The sequence below is a fragment of the Battus philenor genome, unplaced genomic scaffold (assembly GCF_028537555.1).
Source record: "Battus philenor isolate CCGP_79_NKW_IND1 unplaced genomic scaffold, ilBatPhil1.0.hap1 SCAF_6, whole genome shotgun sequence".
Lineage (NCBI taxonomy): Eukaryota > Metazoa > Arthropoda > Insecta > Lepidoptera > Papilionidae > Battus > Battus philenor.
The window spans coordinates 6850358-6868505 of NW_027181726.1; the positions used below are offsets into that span (position 1 = coordinate 6850358).

Consider the following 18148-nt stretch of genomic DNA (forward strand, 5'->3'; position numbering starts at 1 on the left):
TGGCTGATTGATCCGCAGCGTATTGGCTCCAGTTCAAGTGACGGCAACTCCCCACAATGCATTTCACACGAACATCTCGATAGCAAAAACAAACAAAAATACACTTTCATCGTTGATTTCAACACACGCGGTAATCTATCGGATTAACGAATTCATATTTCAGAGATAAATACTTTGTACACGATAGCTTCTAGTGTTTTTTATTTCCCACATATATAATTGACAAAAAATAGTACAAAAGTGCTCAACAGTACACAGTTTGTGGGCGAAAATAAGCGCTCTTATAAACTATATGTTTTAAACTAGAATAAATGCAAATATTACATGACGTTGAGCCATGCAGTTACATTAAAAAATAAAAGTTTTTATTCGTGTATGCGTGTGCGTATATGAGTTGTATTGAAAAAAAATACTAATTTATGTACCTGATATAGCAAATATATATAACATAATTTGCTGTTATATAACACTTGTTATTATTTATTAAATTATAGGGAGAGAAAAATGTCTACCGGTAGACGTGCTAGGGCTGAAAGGACGGATAAAATATATTATTAATTGTAATATTTGTATTAGTATATTTAGTTTAACTTTATTGAGTATACTGTGAAATATAATCACATGAAAACTTGTCTGAGTTTATTGTGGCCTCTTCGCAGTTCAGGAAGTGTTTGGCATCCTCATAGCTTTAAGTTGTAGAATTTCATTATAGAGTAGCTCAATTTGATTTTGTTTTCTATAAAATGGGGCTTCTCTGGCATTCTTCTCATGACGTACATAAGTGATCACAGTAAATGATCTTAAGTGGATAATAATGTGCATAAATCAACAAATAAATTTAAATTACTTAAACACATAACTGACCCATTGTTTTTTACAAATAACCGGTGAAAAAATGATACACTTTCTTCTTGCAAAACAAACAGCGGAATGTGAAAATTTGTTCAAAAATGCCATATAATTATTGCTAATATTGGGTAATAACGTACGAACTCTTTAACGTAAAAAAGTATATTCATACAACATTTGAATTGTCTATTAACTTGTCTTGTCATCCGCCACTTCAAGAAAATTAGATTAATTTAATTTACTTCGCTGATCGATCGTTTATGTTGTATAAATATTGTGATTAAAGAAATACAACTAAATTGAGAAAATTTCTTGTGGTGAATAAATGTTTAATTATAAATGTATTGTCCGTGCTAGTTTCTTTGAAAGTATTAAATCAATAAAAAATAAAAAGTATTGAATCTAAAATAATGAGACCAAAGGTAACTTATATAAATTTAAGTACATTTTAAACGGCTTAATTTTTAATTGTTGTAATAAAATTAATAAATTGATTGTACTTGTACTTAAGCACTTCGCTGCAAAAGAAACTTAAATAGTCACAATAAAAGTGATTTATAGTCTATTAATGAAATATAATCGTAAAGTATTGTTCAGTATGAGCCCATATTCGTGCAACCATAACCAACTTTTTAGTTCAGTGCAAAACAATAGGCAAAAGACTTTAGTCATGTCAGACATATTGATTGGGCACGCCTAGCAGACGAGGGAGGGCTTCTTTCCAATGTCATGGTCATTATATGTTCACAATAGTATTTGAGTCATGCAAACCTCAGTGATATTTCTGTGAAATGAATACTATTAAGAGAAATGAACATGAGAAACCTCTGCTGCTATCCAAACCGGGTAACATATTTCTATTTGCCCCCGATAAGATGTAACACAGATATGATTTATATTTTCATATTTTGCTAATACTTCTTTCTATTTCAATATATGCAAGTAATAATGTTAAGCTATACAGAAAATTATTTAAATTTTCATTGGTATTATTATAGTATTGTTATCACTAACAGTTTTGATTACGAGATCTAATTCAACACAGTTTGAAATTAGATCAAAATCAATTTCCAGCGCTTCAAGAGATATTCTTTCTATGTGCCGTCAACGGCGTGTCTTTATATTCATAAAAATATTTTTAGCAATCCGGTAGAATTTGTGTTTGCTCTACAATAAAAAATTTATGACAATTACGCCACAGCACGTCTAATTATTCAGTTAGTTCACTATATTATTTTTAAATTTGTTAATATATTTTTACATAGTTGTTTTAATTCATGGAAGAACGCACATTAATTATTAAACAAGCGCTTTTGATTAGTGATTACTTTCACGAAAGTTCTTAATACTCCAGTTAAAAATTTTAATTGTTATTAAATGTATTCAAAATAATAAAGGCGCTTAATCGATGGTTAGATCAAATAAAATATGATGAAGTATCTTCACACAAGTGACCCGCAAATGTAAAAGCGTTTAGAGTCCCATTTTTTAAATCTTTAATGTAGTTAGTTATCCAATGTAAATAGCGTTTTAAGTTACAGAGCACGTTAGTAATGTGTAGTCATAAATGAGCGTCCGGTGACTAAATACGAGGCGCAACTCAACCCTTGCACTGAACAATGGCAGCGGTTGCCGTAAGAAATTTATTATTAACTGTTTTAATATTGATGATACATGTACGTTCTTTAATATTGTTATGCTTGGCTAATTTTAAATTAAAACCTATGAGAACCTTTTCTGTATTTTTAATTCTTACATTTTTATTCATTGTTCGATATAATTTGAGATAAATGCACCTATTGCCACGGATTGCGTAATCGGCATTAATTACCGATGTGTTTAATTCTCCCAATGTCCATAAATTTCCAAAAGAACTGGTGAGTGGCTGCCAGCGTCTGGCATCTTTCGATGACCATAATAAAACACCGTTTGCTTAGACGTCCTAACTACGTCGTGCAAATCAATACTTGTATGACATATTATCACGCTAAATTTTTGACAAACACAACACAAAAAAAATTTTATACATCATCATTATAGGTCACAGACTGTCGTTGTATGTACTTTTACCTTCTTAATAGAACAATGTTGCTTACTGAGAATTTTGCACTTCAATTAACATATAGAAAACACTTCAAGTGTGTTCTGTGTCATAGACAATGTTTATCACTAAATTTGATATTATTAGTTGAGTAAAAAGAATCCATTAGATGTCGGTATATAAATCTATTGCATTTTGTTAAATATAGCTTTATTAAATAATAATTTGTAATGATCATACCCGGTTAACTCCTCGTGTAATTAACTCGTTGATTAGAAAAAAAATTTTAAAACAATATTGTATGAGAATGTTTAAAAATTATACAATAATGACAAACATGTAATTTTGTATTAAATTCATTTGACGTCACGTTCTACTTGCCGGACGTTTTTAATTAACTGTTGAAGGTTTTGCCCCACATATGGCCTGTTAAATCTATATAAGCAATTGAATTTTAAAAAGCTCATCTCCCGAATGGATACAGGTGAATGAAAAGCGAAATGACTTTGCTTAATTAAGCTGCATTCATACTTATTTGCAGCTCATTGAATTGCTTGTGAAAAAAAAAATTAAAAGTCAAAGTTAATTGAACATACGTCGGTTCAACGTGAAGTAGAGTTCCTTTTGATTGATGTATTCTTTATGACATTTTTTATCATGACATACTAAATGATCTGTCATTAAGTCGAGTGACAGTCTCCCTTGAGGACGATAAGCTCTGACACACTTAGAAATATTCTAAGAATTATATTTAATTACTTCTATCAATTTTTTAAACTCTTAAGAATAATTTATAATAGCACTATTTCAATAGTAATAACCAGGGTTAACATATTACATATCTAATTTATTTTGTAATATTATCGAATACGTGCTTTACCATATTATTAACACTAGGAATGCTTATAATTTTGTCTGTTAATTAATTTGGTTACGGCGTCTGCTTCTGCGTCAGACCGAAATGTAAAAGCATTAATATACTGTTGAAAGAGGCAGTAACATGTTAAATAAACGGGTTAATCAAACATTAGATCTTTGGAACGTAATTAAGGACAGGATTTCATTTCTGCTAATACTAATGTGTACGTTTTATTATAAAAAAAACTAATCATTTATCGTCGCCATTATCATTTCAGCTATAGGAAGTTCACTGCTGGACATATGGCTCCCTCGTTGATTTCTAATAGGATCGTTTAGAAGCGGCCTATATCCATTTCGCCTTTCGACAGCCTTAAAAAAGCATTTTATCACTTCATCGTTATTTAACATTTGGTGAATGCTTTAATTTTGTAATTTTTTTTCTCTTTAAAAATTAGTTAAGATAAACTTTATTTTCGATAAGATAAATTATGTTCAGTTGTATTCATTTCTAAGAGATTTACAGAAATAGACTCATTCTATATGTATACACACATTGTCACAACTTGTGTAATACCCAAGACTCTTCAATATACAAGTACTTTGAATGTGTTTAATATAACATAAAGGCTGCGGTACACATAAGTTGTGCCCTATTTGTTGACGATGTATAAATGAATTAATTCTGTGAGTTCACCAAAAGCGTAAACTTCGTAATTCTAATCGTAAATGTTTGAATTTGCACTCACGCTACATACCGAAGGTTTATAAGAGGAATGAGTTTAATTCCAAGGTTTGATTTAAGGCTGAACGCGTCGTAGTTAGGTATATTTGCATACTTCTGACATGGCTATGGCAAAGTATTGAAAGTAATTAGTGTGCGATAAGATTAAGCGTAATGAGTGGCCGATAACGTAAGGCACCGTGAACAAGGGCTGGAATCCTTTAGCGCTAGTCATACTTTCAATACAATACACATATTCTTAGAATTAAATAAATCTTTCATATACATTATTAGATTCAAGTTCCATTCCTTTCAATATGAAATGCCTAAAATTTAATCATACAGAGTGGTATAAGTAATAGTATAAAAGTAAAAGTATAAAAGAAGTATATATATAGCTTTATTTGTCGGCAAAAATTTCAAAGCACCTACACTTATTTCCAGTCACTCTATATAAAATACCACTGTAATGTGTTGCGTTGTTTTGTTGTATCGATATGCAACAGGCAAAATGCTTTTTTTCGTCAGTACAAAGTCTGCAGAGACAGATAACTAATTTTAATTATTATCATTAAGGTTATATAACGGAAACTATAGATTTTTGGATAGGGTGTGTAACATACGTTAATTGACAGCAAAAGAGCTACACAATCATTTCTTTAAAGCTTTTACACTAACCAATCACCCCGTATGAATAACTAGGTAATTTGGCTAACTTCGTTTCAATTTGATTTTCAAATTCCCGTAAAATTATAAATTTTAATTTTTACACGACTTGACTATTTTTGACTGATGTTTTAATAATCTTTTTTAAATGTTTGATTCTTATTATCCTATCAAATTTAAATCAAATATCTTCAGAATTATTCTAGCCATTCTGTAGTTATAAACGGTGTAATTATTACGACTTTGTTTTATATTTATAGATGCAAACTCTTTCAGTAAAAGTGGACGTAATAAGATATATTGCAGGGTACAGAATTATTATATAGAATGTCACGTTTGTTTATGCTGATGTTTAAGAGATCGCTCTCGGATCGATGGCTTCTAGAGCTGGAATTGGAATTGCGCCAGCGCTCTCGTTACAAGATAATAACATTGCCAAGTATAAATAGTGAAGTAGTGCCGTCTATACTGATGTCGACCGGTGGCGGCGAAAGCGCTCTGACTCACCTGACTTGCTCATGTTTCTGTATGTAAATCTTGTGGAACTGTCCTTCGACCGGAGATATGATGTCATTCTTCATTTCCATAGCCACGTGTTGAGGCAGCACCGATAAGAGTAGCCGCTCCTATAAAAAATATTTTCTTTGACTTGACAAAAAACAAGAAATAATTTAAAAAAAAAACGCTAATAAATGTTACGTAAAAAGTTCTCATCTTTTTCTATCTTCAATACCGTACGGTCACACTAACATCACTTGCTGACATTTATTTAGTTTGAGGTCACTTAACTTTGATGTATGAAAGTACTTTAGATAAAAATACAAAAGAGCACTAAAATTACTTTTAACAAAGACAACCTACTGTCTTATTTAAATCAATGTAAATTATACAATGTCCACAAGGTGGTCAAACGACTGTTTAGGTCGTCGAAAAACAAGCGCCGCTTTTTATAGGTTCTATTAAAAAACCTCTGTAAAAAGCCTATGTCCAGCAGTTGACAACTTATGGCTGAAATGATTCCAACGAAAATATAAAATAAATTCAGTCATAATTAGCGTAATACCATATGTAATACGTATAAATGAATACTCGTATGATATTGATTTCAAGTAATCGAAGGCGCTGCGGCGATATCCTAAGTTTGCAAGGCGTGATTGATCTCGACACGGGATCGGTTACGGTCTTAGCTGTTAAACCGACTTCAGTTACTGTATACTGTATAAGGGTTCCCTTATGCCAATCGTCACTGGTCAGATTAAACAAAGTTAAATATAATAATTAAACAAATACAATAATGATAATATAAATAATAAATACAAAAATGTAATAATAGTAAAACAACGTTATATTAAAACTATCAGAGAATACCATCGTTGTACGCTCGCGTTGTGTTCAGTAAGTCCTTAATATAACGTAATTATTAAACGTTAAACCATTTTTAAATTACTAGAAACCAGTGGAAAATCAGGTGAAATCGTCCTTCCTAATGTATTTTATTTATTTAGAGCCACCAGCTACAGTAACTAAAATATTATGATTAAATTTAAAACAACAAAACCAAGGACTTTGGTTGCCATCGTTATAAGTGAATAGAAATGTACAAAAAAATTGTCTTAAAAATAATAATAACGTAAACCCGTTTATAAGAAAAAAAAGTAAATAAAAATTTCAAATAAGTATATATAGTATATACATATAAAAAAGTAACCATGCATTACTAAGAAATAATGAAACAGTGGTGGCCCAGCGGCAGACGAGTGTGACTTGCGATCGTACGTCTCCGTAACACGATTTCCGGAATAAAATCTTATACACAATTCACACAGTGCATTATTTATATAGGATAGTCACTGTTCACAAACAAGTTTCTAGAAGATGAGCAGCAGCGTTCTCTGCATATCATAATACCACACTGCGATTGCCAACCCGCCTGCCAATCGTCACGATTATGGTAAATCCACTTATAACTTTGATGGAGGCCCATGCCTTGCAGTAGGCAAAGTGGGTAAAGATCAAATAAAAGAATTTAAAATCATCTAAAAATTAGTTAAAAATTACTATTCTATCCAATAAAAAACATTGCGCAAATGAAATCAATCAAATGTTAAATGGCAATGCAACCTCGGAGGTGGACAATTGAGAGCACTTATCTTTTCTTTTTTTGCTTAAAAACGCACGCCTACGTCATGTTTGTATGGGAAATCTATTGCCGATAAACTATTCCAAAGCTTTGCAGTGGGCTATATGGAAAGCGAAGTGGGTGAAGCGAATCGCTTCGTTGTAATGTGAATATCTAAAATAAAAGAATCAGTTTTCAAGCGATCCTAAAATAGTGGTAACAGGATGAGGTTATGTTATCCCTGTGCACGTTTGAAAACACAAAGGCTGTCCACCCATCGCTGTGAAACTTAAAATAAATGCTAATTGAGACCTGATTTCCGACTCATATAATATTATATCTCTCATTTAAATCCAAAGCAGGTTTATGATATTGTTATTGTCAGACAGATATTACTTAAATATAACATAAATACATCATAACTTTTTCTCTTTAAAATGTTGTTAGCGGTCATCGTGCAATGTACTTTCCTAAAGGTTCCTCTTTTCTGTTGAACTACCCAGGGTTGGAGTTCGCTAAGATTTTCAAATCCTACAACTAAAGGCAATCGGTTTCATTGAAAGCTACATTGCGAAAAGTGGGAACTGTGGAGAAAAGTTAAAAGTTGGAAGACATTTTGTTTAACAGCCTTAATAAAATCGTATTTCCACCTTATAAGTAGACACCCTACGCTGCGTTTGCAGACACATGGTTTCTAGAACCTTAATGCTTCAACGGTTACATGTTCTCAGCGCTCTGTGGCCTGCCTGCTGCCACTTGTCAATCCACCGAGTTATTTCCGTTACTTTGTTTCGAAATCACGATCGAACCTCCTCATGGCTTTTAAATAAATAAATATTTAATAATTAAAATCACACTCCTGTATTAGGGCTAACCTTGTAACAGGTCTTGTTAAATGGCAATTAACGAATAAACATATCAATTTACAGGTCACTAAATAAGTATGTATTATTTTCAAGTAAATAATTAGATTAAGTAAACAAATGATTATGTTTTATACCAGTTTTTCGTTCTCGTCCTCCATGTCCAGCCGGGCGGCGATGCAGTTGCGCGTGTCGAGGAAAGCCCGCCGTTGAGCCGTCTCCATCAGCGAGTGCATTAAAGCGCCCACAATGTTCACACACACGAATACCACCACATTGGCCACCATCTGTTTTAAAAAAACACGTGCATCAATAAATATAATTGACAACACTTTAATAGTTATAAGAACGATCAGGGAAACTTCGTTGTAAGTTATTTTTATATCACACACACAATTTATCTATTTTGTTGATACTACTATATTACAAATTGTTTAAATAATTAGTCAGCGTAAATTCTAGACTATATGTTTAATGACTAGCTAGACAGAATTTGTACTGCTAGAAGTTATTGGCCTGTTATTTCAATAAAAAATAAATATGATTAACCTACTTCAGAGTGATGACATTCTTAATATATTGATATATATTGATTGATTCAGCTGCTAAACGATAATGTTTCAGGGCAATTTTTTCCATAAAATCTTTGTACGTACTAAAAAAAATAAGGGGATTGAAATCGATCTCAAATAAGTCGTCCGTAAATGAATAGTGTGATTACATATTTACAGATATTTGATCAAACACATCATCATGAATTATAGAATGATTGAGCGCCTTACTAAAACTACCAGCCGTCCAACATCGAATAAGAAGTAATGTAAAAATTATATTTCGTTAAAGTAAGTGGTCATTCCTTTTAAATATAGATAATTTACATCATATTAAAGAAATAAGACGTTGCAAGTTTAATGTACCTTAAAGTGTAAGCCGCATTGAATATGAAAAAAATTGACATAGCCATCAAAGATCTTTGCAATCTCACACAACCAAATTTGTATTATGTACACTACGGTTGTAATGTTAGAGTTTACATTCGCGTGAATAAGAATATTTCGAGCCGTCGTTAAAAATGAATAATTCACGACATTTTATCACCGCAAAAATCTACGTCGTAACAAAATGGAAGTCTATAAAAAAGCGCGGCAAATGGAACGCAATCAATCAGTGTTACGTGAAAATGACATTCGATGTTAATGCAATAATCGTTTCGAAGTAAATAACATCAAAAAATCTGCTTCAAATCGTGGCTTCTAAAATATAATCAGGTATATTTTGTCGAGAAACAGCAATTGTTATTTAATTATAAATCACACCCACAAATCCTTTGCCTCTTGTATAAGGTCGGTTTTTTATATCATCTTAATAAATTAATAACAAAAAGAAACCGAAAAGTTAAATATTACAATTCGAAGGAAATACGAAAATATGACAGACGTTCTGCAATAACAGTGTGTCGACCGGCTAAAGTAAAAACATTTGTAAGCCAGCGCGGATAACGTAAACAATCCATTGAAATAACAATATAACAGTTTTTCAGAGCGTGTTCATTTTTAAAGGCTTTTTGGATCATTCAAAGCTTGTCACTATATTCTTAACAAAATATGTTATGGGAAATTTAATCATTTATCAATTTTCTCTATGATCTATACGCAAAACAAAGTTGCAAGTGAAACAGTTACATAACCAGGCAATGGAAGACTTCGAGTTGTTTTGTTTTTATATAATGACCTTAAAACACTTGATGTTATATATGTTCTCTTGAATGTCAATCCCTACACAATTAGACATGTGAAGGCCGAAAACATCTAAGCAATAAAAGCATTACTTTTAAAAGTACAATTTCTGGCTTGAAAGAATAATCACTTTTAAAATAGCGTCGAATGGACCGACGTTTCAATTCCATTGACACTTCCATTTATTAAAGAGACAAAAATATTAAAAGGGTATTCTTTGGAGAATTTCGATCCACCGATAAAAAAAATTGTGTCCTGCGGTAGAGGACAAAGACTTACGATCGATCGGAGGTTCGATTCCCGGGTTACAAACTTACATAATTCACACTTTGTGGATTAATTATATAGAATTGCAACTGCTCACGAACAAATATACAGAGGATGGGCAGCAGCGTCTTCTACTTAACATAATTATACATTGCAATCGCCAAGCCGCCTGCCAAGTGTGGCGATTATGGTATTTTCCCCATAGACATCTTTGAGGCGATAAGCCCATCGCTTATAGATATAGAAATATGATTGCCACTAATTATTTTATTTAAAAAACATGTAAATTATTATAAGGAAAATTATTATTCGCAACAGAAATTGAACGCAATACCGGGAAAAAAAGAAAAACAGAGCAGCGATGTAGATATTTTTAGTCATTTTAAAGGGGGACAGGAAAAAAAATATCAAAACCGACAGATTTCATCTTAAATTAAAATCTTGTTAGCCGCAAGAATTTGAAACAAAATTGTTCGTTTTGTTAACATAAGCTTGAACTAATTATAGCCAACTATGGGAGAAATAGAAATATACACGATGTTCACTTCATGAATACGTCACCTTTTTTAACAGAAATATATGAACTATATGAAATAAGCTTAGAAGCAAAGTCAAACTGAAATTTGATTATACATGGTTCGTATCCATTAGAGACGTCAGGTATTGGTAAAGATAACTTAATTGTGACCTCGTATAAGGTAAATCGGCACTTAATGACTTTATTGAACGTAGTAAGCGAATGAAAAGGGTACAGTTAGTATATTTATAGCTTTTGCGCGGCAAGCAGTGAGGCATGCATCATCCCGAGTTATGTAATGCGTGTTCCTTGCAACCGGACACGCGCATTCATTTTGTCCTCGATCATTAAAATATTCTTAAGGTCGATATCTACAAAAAATAAATAGCTGTAAGAATTGTTAAAGTTATAAGCAATCTATCGATATAAATTTCAGCAGTTTATATTTGGGGTATTTTAATTTGATTTGATATTTGCCATAAATAAATGTACACGCGTAGTCGTTACAGCCCATAGACGCCCACTGCAACATATAGGCCTGTCCAAGATATCGGTGGGGAGATATACCATTGCAAAAGGACGCTAATGCCCATCTTCTGGAAACTTGTTTGTGAGCAATGGCAATCTTATATAAGTAATGCATAAAGTGTAAATTATATATAAGATTTTACCACGCGACCTCGCGACCTGCGATTATAAATAAGTCTCAGTCCTTTACTGCCGGGCTGCCACTGCTCGATAGGTGTAGTACAGGATTTTCATTTTAGTTTCGTATAACTTAAAAGCGTTTGCGTTTATAAAAATATTCACTAAAATTTCCGATGTGCCAAATCAAAATCCGAGTACTTCACAATGAATGATTGTTACACTTAAAAATTAAACGCTAATTGTAGACTAGAGATAACTATTTCATTTTACTCGTATTTAAATGTTACGTATCATTCTAGAAATGTCCACAACAATTTTGAATATAAAAGAAATTGACAAAAAACACATGTAATCGATGAAAACAGAAATGTCTGCTTTATATAATCTTTAATTTTTATCTTGTTTGAATAAAAAACAAACCTGATATGTGTTTGAATTATCCTCCATGATCCAACTAAATATGTTACAATATTTTACAAATTTATTTTCTATTATAACTTACTTGTTTTTGAAAAGAAAAAATATATATTAATATGAACGCCTCATATACGAGAGGAGGACAAACTCTTTGATAGTCCGAGCCAAATATCTGAAATCTTTACATAGTTGCGCTTAGTCTTTTCATATGCTTAAATTAAAAAAGTGAAGAATTTGTTACCAATATAAAATAAATACTTCACAAATAAGGTTAGTAAATGATATATAAACGCTATCGCGCACATAAATATAGCTGGTTCGACTCTTCTCACCAATCGCTACTTCTTTAATTAATATATTTAAATAAGATACGACAATTGTTGTTTTATACTTAATAATGTTAAAATTGCTGTATCCAAAATTACGTAATTATATGTTATAATACGAAACGATAATAAAGAGAACATGTGTTGGCACCAATTACAACTTCGTTTAATACGTAGGCGGGGAAAGGTTTATACATAATTCTTTTTATTTTTATATACAATTATAATTTGGGTATACGCAACTGATAATATTTATTTACGACAAGAAAACAAAAAGTATTAATTACCTCTTAAAATTGTAACCGCCTTAAAAGTATAAAATATCGAATTTATAACACGAATGTACAAATATATTTCTTATTGAATTTAAATTTATTATTGCAAAATCAGGTCTGCATAAGATAGATCAATCTCTGTATCGATTCATGTACAAACACGTATACGTGAAAGCATGGCAGTCCGGACCGCATACATGTGCATGTTAAACATAGCGATTGCTCTAAAGACTCGTTAATATACTTTCTGATGAACTTGCTGATAATGGAACAGGTGAGGGAATATAACAATATTTTGTTTTCGTATTTATTGTTATTTGGTGTTCAACAAAATGAACATTTTTCGGCCAAGTTCTTTAACTACTTATTACTTAAAATAAAACATTTATTTCGAATGCTTTTATTAATATTATAAAGATTTTTGTTAGGCATTGCATTTCTAAGCATGCGAAGTAAATCCTGCTACTCACTGTGTACCCACATTTACTTTCATTTAATTATATATAACTAACTCTACACGTTACCAATCAGATAAGCACAGAATACGTAATTGGTCAGTCATGATTTTAAGTGTACTAAATATTTAATATACTTTATAGTTTTATTATTATTTAAATCTACTTTAATTGTAAAGCCAACATAAAAGTAACATAGTTTCAACTAGTAAACAGAAATATCACTTTCTTTTGCTGTTTTTTATTGTTACATTTATGCGCTGTGGTCTCATTTCAGTGAAGAATACGTCACAATAACAATACAATAAATGAATTATATTACGTATATTTCTGTTTGGAGGTCCAAAATTAAATAAACAAATAAATAGCCTAAAAAGACATCATTCAGCCAAGTGACCGCACCGAAACCTTGCAATACGAACTCTTCTGTATTAAGTATAGCTATAGGTTTAGCAATAATACTTAATTCAAGAAGATTAAAAAAAACCTTAAGTTAGATATGTTTATTGAGTTAAAAAAAGTTGATAGTATTTTTAACATAAAATCTTAGGTTATTCCCGGTTGCACACTTTTCCTGAATTACATAGTATCGCCACATGTTATGTTACGGCCCATGCCCTTTCTTTTAAAAGGCTTTTGTCTTGCCAGTCAAAGTAATATAACCCTACGAACAATTTATGTTACCAACGGTGACTTACGGCAGTGAAACGTGGTCCCTCACTTCACTTATTAAACTCACTACAATATTAAACAAGATTAAACTCACTGTTGTTCAGCGAGCCACGAAGAGGGCTATACTCGGGACGGCTATATCTACAAGTTTGAATCTGAAATGAGTAGATCCATAGCAGAAGGAAAGTAAGGTGTAAGTAATTGTGAAGTGGCAGTAGGTAGGCCACTTAACAATCGTAGCAGATAACCGATGAAGCTTTTAGGTTCTGCACGAAACACCCACAAGGTGGATAGACAACCTTGTAAGGATCGTTGGAAGATGCTAAGTGCATGCCGCTTCGAACTCTTATTGGCAACCTGTGTCCAGCAGTAACGTCTTAAGCCAAAATTAAGACATCAGGTATTATCATACGTAGCGTTTAATAGTATTTATATTTCCTAGTATTACATTATACATTTATATCGTCGCAGAACATAAACATTAATAATATTTGTTTTAATTAAAATACAAAATAAACATTTTTGTTCCTTTCAGTGTTTTTTTCATTTATTAACACGATCGAAATATTTTTTTTTACCATGATATTATCTTTAAATTTATGTTCCCGATGATTCAAAAAATTTGTTTTACCCATCGTCATGACTAGGAAAGCAACAACTATAGTTATTAAGAAATAAGAAGGTACCTCGAAATAACTATGATATATGGACGTCTCGCATCGACACAAAACACAGCGATATATTTATTCTGTTTATCTCTTTCATTCATGAGTAATATGCGCCTAAAATGCTGAGATGTAATTCAAGTCAATTAATTCCTACATAATTTTAAATCATACAAGCTTGACTAATAATTTATGATAATTGCATGCATCCGAACATACACAGATAACAGCGATGCAAAAACTTTGAATTTATTTCTGCATATTTTTTATTCCAGCTATCCAATTTCCGCTAGCGCATACATTTTTCAATATGTTCTGTAGATCTGAATATAAAATCTTATTTCTGTAAAGTCTGCTTGGAAAATATAAAAGATCGGACGGACATTTCAAAATTAAATTCATAAATTTCACGTAACATAAAATTTGCATCATAGACACTGTTATTAAATGTAATACGTAGTCGGTTTGTAATTCCAAGTTTTATCTCCTTAAGTTTATAATAAAAACTACATGAACTATATACTACACAAAGTACACAATTTATCATTTGAAGCAAGATAAAAAATATAGGATCTGTATCAAACATGAATTCATTGTACTATGTCATAAACATAGCCAATTTCAACCATTTTCAACATCTAATTTACCATCAAATATTATAGAAGTTGTACTTCAAGAACAAATTTTAATGAAATTTTCTATTTAACATATGCGCAGACTGTAATAATAATTTAATACTATTTTTTGATGAAAAACATACATAAAAATAGGTACAGTATAGTTCCTGAGGTGGTTGGTGTTACTAGATGTAATGCATTTAATATCTCGCGATGGGATACATTGCTAAATCCTCCCCCATACATGTCTTTGAGGGAGGGCCTATGATTTGCAGTATGTTTAAGGTTACAATAATTTTGTTATATTTTATGATATGACATATGTAATCATGACTTCAATTTGAACACAGATATATCCAGTTATATGGAAAAAACGTAAATCTTTCTGTTCAGTTCTATAAAACCGGCAGTGTATAAATAATTTGAAATTTTGATTTGAAGTGAATAAATATCGCGCTCTCGTTTTTGAAGTAAAACATTATTGTAATGGAAATGTGAGGTGAACGGAGCGCGTAAGAGTATTTTAACTCCCTCCCGATAGTGCGCTCAAATGAAAAATAAGGATGATTACACATTGCTGTATCCGAAGTAATATTATTTGGAATTATTGGAAAAATGTGTAACGAGTATTGGACAGAGTAAAAGATTAAAATGTTTTATAGTCAATACACGCGTACCTAAAACTTTTGGCGGATATTGCGGAGTTCTTTACAAATTAGCGGCATGTGTGGTTGTTTAGTTAAGCTTGTTGAACTTTTAAAACTTTATGTTTATTGTATCCGCTCACTACACCTGTTTTTGGGTAGAAGGTTTAATAAATTGTTTTTATTTATGCTGCTTATCCAGAAACAAAAATTCAATCAAGTTGTGAAATAATTATTTTATATTGCTTTAAAATTAACAATTAAAGCAACGGACATTAAAAAAAAAACATCGTTAACAGAGAGCGAGGGTCGCAATCACGAATCTCCATGGACTTTCATAAATTATTCCATTGAAAGGCTACCACTTTATCTGACTCTTTAAAATGTACTCCAATCCATTACAGTTTAAATGTTTAATGTCTAATTGCAACTCTTCAATCATTCAATCAATTAGATTAAGCGATTTATTTTTATTGATTTATTATTGCCAAAATGGATAAGTAATTAAAAAAAATTGAAATAGTTATTTACGATTAATATTTATCATAAGTATTTGATGTAATAAAATAAACAGTGTATTTCTATTTACTTTAAATTTACTGGCGAAAACAACTCAAAATTAAGAAATTATTTTTAATTAAATTAAAAAAATAGATTTTCGATTAGATCACTGAAATTTTATAAAAGACGGCCATTTCTTAAAATTTTACCAGCGGTATGTACTTAAAGTCTTCACGGTGGACTCTTAATACTGCAAGCTAATCAATAAATGAAAGAGAACAACAATACCTGTCACCTGTCACCTTTATAACTTCAAGTTTTCGGAATTTTGTTTTGTCATAATCCCGGAGGTATGTCTAAATTTATATATGAATTTAAGAACATTTACCGCAAAACGCTTCTGTGAATCGTCAAACCATTCTAATCACAGTGATACGCTTCTTCATGTAGCTTTTTACTACAGGTAGCCCAGCGGTAGGGGCCTGAGACTTGCCGCCATAGGTCGCAGGTTCATTTTCCGGGATACAATCTCAAATATTTCAAACTATGTACATTAATTGTACAAGTCTACAACTGCTCACAAACAAGTTTTCAAAGGATGGGCAGCGGTGCCCTCTGTGTACTATATAATGCCACACTGTGATCACAAATTCGCCTGCCAAGCGTGGCGTGGTATCGTATATGCCCTATAGATATCTGTGGGAGAGGCCTTTGCGGTGCAGTAAGCGTCTATGGGCTGAAACGACAGCAACGCTACTTATAGCAAGAAAATATATAAAAAGAACAAAAAACATCGTTACTTATTAATTTTATCATCGTCATCTATTTATTTAATTGACTTTTAAAATTAATATAAAAAAGCATAATTACTAACAAGTCGCTAACTATTTAAGCATTGTGAATTATATCCTAACCACATGTTTGTATCGGTGTCAAATTACTGCCTAATCCATGTGTTTTAAACGACTTGCATTATATTTATAACGATACACGAACTCAAGTCGTACAATTTAACGTTGCAGTTGCAAAAGCATTACTTATAAATATTCTATAATAGTTATACTAAATTACAACATAGTTTTTAATAAAAAATCTTTTATACAGGATGATCGGATTGGATTGGGCTCATTTGTCAGCAAAAGGTTATAAAGTTTTTACACCTATTTCCAAACAACCTGTATAAAATGATGACTTTGTAATTAGCTACATTAATTAACTATTTTCTATCGGAATGAAACGTGTCAATAATTTCTGGCAGTACAAAGTTCACAGGTACAGAGAGTATATAATATTTAATTTGAACATATAGTTTTCTGAGTGTTGACAACACGTCTCACTTCATTTATTATCTAGCAAATTTATATATAACAGAATATAGACTTTAATGGACAAACTACGGCAATTACAAACTACACATCGTTGTGGATTAAAAAATAATTACGAAAGTAGACTTAGAAGAAGAAAAAATAATTATTTATAAAATCATTGATTTTTGAATAGCGAATACTGTATATTAACTCTTTAAAGCTTTTACAAATTTAACTAATATCACCCTGCATAACTTTTTACCGATACTATAGTTAGTTTCATAGTTAAATTTTAAAACAGTCCTCGCAGTTCTAACCTGAGTTTCTTTAATAACACACTAAAATAATTATTAGTAATGAAAAATATACAATCATTAATGATTTTTGTAAGGCGAGTTAACGCATGTTCATGTTAAAATGAACCAAAAAACCGTAATAAATGATACTAAAGTAATAATTCTTATTAAAAACTTTTTTTTTACAACACATTTAAAAATCAAACGAATTCTCAATAACATCATTGCCACGAGGAAACCATCGGATTGGTTCTTAATACCGAATCTGGCAATTTGTGAGACGCGATATTATTAATTGGCATCTTTCACGATATTCTCGAATAAGAACCAGATGGTACACCAAACAAATACAAACTACCGTGATTAATCTTGATACGAATAAAACTGGTTTTATAACGCAAATAAATTTAAGATAAGCAGTTTTTACAAATTGAATGAAGTGTTTGGGTTTTCATAGTAACGATCACTAGTTATTTATAAAACTATATAAATGTTGTACAATTATTTAAAATTTTGGCAAAATTATGGGCGCCGGGCTTAAAAATCACCATATCTTTATATTTATTTATTGATACATTATTCTATTATACATCATCATCATTTCAAATCTTCTGCTGGGCATATTCCTCGTTCATATGCATGTTATAGTGCCAGTTGGAAGCGGCTTCCTTTCAGAGTCTTTCAA

The 18148-nt window shown here is 31.4% G+C and overlaps 1 protein-coding gene across 3 annotated transcripts in view; it reads right to left on the bottom strand.

Annotated features, from left to right (window-relative positions):
• The window catches only part of rut (rutabaga), a 104930-nt gene that overhangs the window by 53699 nt on the left and 33083 nt on the right, over positions 1 to 18148 (bottom strand). For all 3 annotated transcript variants that reach the window (XM_068773970.1, XM_068773969.1, XM_068773968.1), the window contains exons 4-5: positions 8258 to 8407; positions 5646 to 5764 (exon numbers count right to left, since the gene is read on the bottom strand). In XM_068773970.1, coding sequence (XP_068630071.1) covers positions 5646 to 5764; positions 8258 to 8407 — 269 coding nt within the window. The remainder of the gene's footprint in view (positions 1 to 5645; positions 5765 to 8257; positions 8408 to 18148) is intronic.